At 27.9% G+C, this 5,747-nt stretch overlaps 1 protein-coding gene across 1 annotated transcript; it reads left to right on the top strand.

Annotated features, from left to right (window-relative positions):
- The first annotated feature begins 809 nt into the window (after positions 1-809).
- LOC113787552 (uncharacterized) lies at positions 810-5,581 on the top strand. The gene is made up of 5 exons (XM_027336305.2): positions 810-1,539; positions 3,741-3,793; positions 3,928-4,047; positions 4,898-5,053; positions 5,319-5,581. Exons 1-5 carry the CDS (start codon positions 810-812, stop codon positions 5,388-5,390), a joined length of 1,131 nt encoding a protein of 376 aa, XP_027192106.1. The 3' UTR covers positions 5,391-5,581.
- The last annotated feature ends 166 nt before the right edge of the window (positions 5,582-5,747 follow it).

Here is a 5,747-nt window from a genome sequence, read left to right as displayed (position 1 = left end):
AAGTCAACCACAATATATTTTTATATTCATCATTAACTCTTTTCTTAATTCACATATTTTTCACCGGATTCTTATTAATTGATTAAAGTTCACCCAAATCCTACTAAAATTACACGGGTCCCACACATGATTTTATGTATCATCATTTTAATTTTTCATGACTATTTTATTTCATCTTTAACTAAATAAATATTCTTTAAAAAAATCATTTTTAAATATTAATTGAAAATAAGATAGCACATAGTCTGTATTCAGATTCTGTAGCAATAATCACTTTTAGTGCTGAGAAAAAACAACAAATTCCATTTAGCATTTTGAAACTGCCTTATGAACATTAGAGAACGAGGGAACATGTTTGTTTGAGGTGGGTAATCATATAGAAGTGGATTTTTTCATATAACATCCCAGCAACTCATATATAAAAATTTGTTAGATAATTGTATCTTGTTTCAGACTCAATACAAAATTGACATAAATTCAATACCACTTTTTCTTTTGTGACTATATAAACTTCACACTATTTCGTAATAAATTATGTCTTATTTTTAACCTCTCATCCACCATCAGGTGCACCACATCATCAGAAATAATATTTGATGTGAATTTCAGTCAAATGTCCTCATATGAGAAATATATATTCCACCGGTTCTAAACCCCTGTGAGATCTTTTATATCTCTAATAAATCTTGGTTCCAACCAAAATATATCTCACTATATTTTTTTATTATAAAAGTTCAAAAATATTCAAGAGTGTTAGGTTTTTAAGTTATTAGTAAATTTATAATTCAATCAAAAGTCAAAGTTTTCAAATGAGTGGTAGAATGTTGAAAGGAGATTCGTCAATAAACTCCAATGAAAATGAAAACTCCACTTCTAATCTTCCTTTGGACGCCCCTCCAACAATCTTCTCTCCTCCATCACCACCATTTCCATCTCTAAACGATGAAGCTTCCGATTACATCTATTTAACGGAAGCTTTGGCTCCCTATAAAAATTATTACACTACTGAATGGGATGAAATGTTCGAAAATGTCAAATCACCTATATGTGATGATATCTCAAATTATTTCTTCAACCCTCTCAAGCCATTGCTACCACTAGATGTTATCTATCCCACAATTCTTTCACCACTAACAAAAACACAAACCCTTCTTCTTAACCACCATGACACACCGATATTGCTTGATTCACCTCCCAGTCAAGCTATTGTCACCCCTCCTCCACCTCATACTCCAATCGTTGGTGGTGAGTTTGACGACCAAGTCTTGGTCATCAACCCTCCTTCAACTTTATCATCTACAACAAATCATGACGCTGAAATTGAAAAATCAACATCATTGACACTTGATGCATCTCTCAAACCGACTAAATCTACCCGACCTAAGAAGGTTCAACGCACATTTAAGACGAGTTCTAAATCGGATGCTTTAACAACACCATTGGAAGAGTCTCAAAACACCATTGTGAATCCCTTAGCTTGCACCCAACAAATGACAGCAACTTCCCAAGATCAGACAATGTCCCAATTTTCAACTCTAAGTAAGATTATTTTGAACAAAGCTTTTATATATTTAGTGTTTTCTTTACTATATGATTTGTTTTATTTGTGTTTAATATATGAACATTTGCTAGCAGTTGGAAAGAAAGTAAATAAATTATAACGATCAAACATTTTTAATCCTTTTTCCAAAACTATTTAATTTATTCAATTGTAACTCAAATCTTGATCACATTTCTCCTTATTTTAAGGGTTATAAATATATTATGCACACTGAAGATAAAATACACCACTAAAAACTTAAATATTAGTGATGAAAATTAGATAGGTGAAATATACTATAAGATAAATGATTTTTGACTGCAGTAAATGTCATTGAGAAAAGTGTAAAGCTGATTAAAAATATACTTTTTCCAAGGGCAAATGTCGTTGGCATAAGTATTGTTGCTAAAATTTTTATCGACAATTATTGTTTTACTTAACATGTTATATAATGATTAAAATTGTTGTGGTAAAATATTTTTCTCAATAACTATCATTTTGTCAACTATACAAATCACTTGCCATATCTTTTATACCTCAACAACAAAAGTATTTGGAATAAATTATATTTTCCAACTACTTATGTCATTTGATAAAAATCTAATTATATATTTTTTATAAACTTTCATTTTTAAAACTAGTATCAATCATAAATATTAAAAAACATTATATTACAATATAAGTCGATATACTGTTAACAAAATATCAAGAAATATAAACACAAATTATATAATTATATAATATTAACAAAATAAAATGTGATAAATATCCTTCCTTTACATAAAAAGTTACATTGTAAACGGACTTGTTCTCAAATGCAAAAACTCAAATATTGATGTAATCAACAAATAAAATTGTGAGTCCAACAACATTAGTAGTTCTTCTGTATAACTTGACTTTGTGTTGGAATCTTGACTTGGAATTAGTCTTTGCTTTTAAGGTCTGTTACTATATATTACTGCCTTACACTTTGAACATTTATTTTGAGTAGTTGAAATTTCCTTATTTGCCCTACAATTTCAACATACAGAAAAGCAAAAAAAAAAAACTATAATAAAAAATTTAAACAAATAAAATAAATACCTTGTTGTTGACTTATATTAGTATCTGAAGAATTTAAAAGTTGTCAATCATGATTAGAAGGTGTCATAACTTAATAAAATATGTGCATGGCAAAACATATTCAATCAAGACAAATTCTTTCATTTTTTTATTTTAAAAGAAAACAAAATATATCGAGGTAGTTTCATAGAAGAAATTACCACGGTTGAATCATAGCAAATTTGTAGAATCATAGATTAGTGTATAGGAGCTAGAGAAATATATAAACCTGAAAATTATACAATGCAAAAAGAAATTTTGGGAACACATATTTACAAGAAACACCTAATTGCATACAATAGAAAATAGAGAAAGTATTCAATTTCAACATGAAAAGAAGAAAAAAAAGGGAGATTTAAGAAACCAAATTTAAAAAGATGTAAATTTAGATGCAACTTTTTATTTTTGAGTTGTCGTCTTATTTTAAACTCCTAAATCAAAAGAACTCATCTTTAAGTAGATGCATTTTCAAAAATAACTCCCAGCTTATAATGATTTTGCAGAAAAAGAAAACTCCATCAAAATAACATAGTGGGACGATTATATGTTTAAAATGAACTAAACTTCCCTCAATCATTAGAGCAAAAATTTAGTCCGATCAATAATAAGATTTTCATTTAAAATATGTGAACAAAAAATCGTTTTATTTCTTAATTTCTAAATCGCTCACGTCACTGCAAACTAAATTAAATTAATTATTTGACGCATTCTACGACTGCATGAAAAAATGTCATCATAAATTGATTAATGTGATTGATTGTGTCTTTATGAAATACAATACAAACCAATTCAAAATAACATATCACATGGATACAAACAGAGCACAAACAAAAAACAAAACGTTGAGATGTTTCAATTTTTCTACAATTTGCTACACATTATTAAACTTCAAAAGAAACAAAACTTAGTTTGAAACAACTTCCATCCAAATAATGAAACTTTTGAAGAGACAAAATAATGTCACACTAGGTCTTAAAATAGAGGCTTGATGACACATGCAACACAACATACGCACATAATAAGTATCATATTTATGTCACACATGGAAAATGAGTAAATTTTGATCCATATTAATGATATGGTTTGTTTCTCTTTTCAGTAACAAAGAAGGAATTTCTTAAGTCAGCAATTATCAAAGTAGATCACAATGAGGTTTGAATAAATTTTTGTCGATCTAGTGTGTTTGGATTATTAAATTTTAAATTCATTTAGATGCACAAGTTATATATTATTTCCCTTGTAGAGGCATGCAAATTAATTTAACCAATGGTATTTAATTTGTATAGGATGTTGCGGAGAGAATAATATCATTTGCTAAAGAAAGAGGATATGTTTGCATCTGTGGAACTGTTGGCAGCTTATCTCTTGTTGAACTACTACAACAACAAAAAATCGTAACTTTTGAGGTTTCTATTTATTTTGCATTTTATACTATTTTTGTTTTGCAATTTTTCTTCAACATAACTCTAAGAATTTTACTTAGCGAAATTTTTCTATTTTTCCTTTATTTTGGGCATCTTGGAGACGTAATTGGTGATTTTTTTTATATGAAATAAATAATTATTGTTGATTATTTTTTATAAAGTTAAAAATAATTTAATAGAGGTAACCAATATTGTGCATGATCAAACATTAACTAGGCTAATATAACTTGTCTTTGTTGTAATTTATTTGATTGTAATTCCCTCATTTTGATATTTATGTGTACTTTCGGGTTTTAAGTTCTTAGTTATGTTTTATGGTTGTATTTGTGTGTATAGGCTTTTGGTTTCATTATACTTGAAAGTTGTTAGTCTTGAAAGTTGTTTTGGTGTTTAAAAACTATTCGAAACAGAATGATCGGTGACATTCTTTAGAAACAGAAGTTTGTGATCCATATCGTCCTTATGATTGAGATTGTGATTTGAGTCTTTCAGTTCAACAAATTTAGTTTTGAATGACACATACTCGTTTTTCTTTGATTTTATCGAACAAACATCAATCAAGTCATTTTTTCAACCATAAGAATAAGAAAAACTATGAATTTATACTACAAATTTAGTTTTGAGGGACGCATACTCGTTGATGCTTTGAACAATTGACAAAAACTAGTCATTATAAAAAAGAACACACCAGTTACACAGATGTTTGTGTTATTATAAACAAAGATGAAATCATAAATTTTTCTAAACACATGTAATGTATTGCAATAAGAACAATGAAAGATATATGCTGGATTTGATTTAACCATTGAAACATACACTTAATTTTGTGCAGGGAAATTTTAACATTATAAATTTGAAAGGTTCTTTAATTTATCCTAAAAATGGTGACCCTATGAAGGGTCAACTTTCTATTACACTTGCTGGAAATGATGGTAAGGTTTTTGGAGGAGTTGTGCATGGACGCTTAATTGCTCAATCCACCGTTCAGGTAATTTATATATACACTTCCTTTCTTCTCCATTATTTTTATGAACTATTAATTACAATATAAACTATTCAAGTTAATTCATTTGGTAATTTATCCATCTATGTTAACATAATTAAATTCAATAAAATAAATATTTTTGATAAAATTGAAGAAAATCAAATTTAGTTTTGTAAAAAAAAAAAAAATTGTACTAGCTTATTTATGTATATAGTTTGGTTTGAAAAGCTAGATATAATAAGGGCATGGTATTATGCAAACTTTGCAGATGAGTGGTTTTGTCTCGACTTCAGTTAAAGTCAATAAAACACAAAACAAGCAGCGAAAGGCCCAACCATGAACTGAGCCCAACAATCATCACTGTGAGGATCTTTAATGTTGTTTTATAAGCCCAATTTAAATTATATCATGGATTTGGTGTCTTACTCTTAAGTTATGGAAGGACTTTTCTAATATGTACTTTTTTTATTTTTATCTGTCTATTTTGTTTGAAGAAATTTGTTACAATTTATGTTGTATTTTAAATTCAAGACCGCATTAACTATTTTCTTGTTGGTTATGTTATTAACTATTTATTGCATCTAGAAAATTTGGTTTTAATGAAAAAATCAATGATATAATACAAAAGACTAATAATTTCATCAAAACTAACCAAGTTTAATGATTTGCTAAATTAGTGTAGAAAAAACTCAATAGT

This window comes from Cicer arietinum, chromosome 7, assembly GCF_000331145.2.
Source record: "Cicer arietinum cultivar CDC Frontier isolate Library 1 chromosome 7, Cicar.CDCFrontier_v2.0, whole genome shotgun sequence".
NCBI classification, from domain to species: domain Eukaryota; kingdom Viridiplantae; phylum Streptophyta; class Magnoliopsida; order Fabales; family Fabaceae; genus Cicer; species Cicer arietinum.
The sequence above is the reverse complement of the archived record's forward strand: the minus strand, read 5'-3'. Positions and strand labels throughout refer to the sequence as shown.

What these genes read in the sequence shown, in the direction of transcription:
- LOC113787552 (XM_027336305.2), top strand. Translation starts at nt 810, where the DNA reads ATGAGTGGTAGAATGTTGAAAGGAGATTCGTCAATAAACTCCAATGAA. An exon ending in TCAAAGTAGATCACAATGAG is followed by an intron (nt 3,794 to 3,927) that starts GTTTGAATAAAT and finishes TAATTTGTATAG; the next exon opens with GATGTTGCGGAGAGAATAAT. An exon ending in TTGCTCAATCCACCGTTCAG is followed by an intron (nt 5,054 to 5,318) that starts GTAATTTATATA and finishes CAAACTTTGCAG; the next exon opens with ATGAGTGGTTTTGTCTCGAC.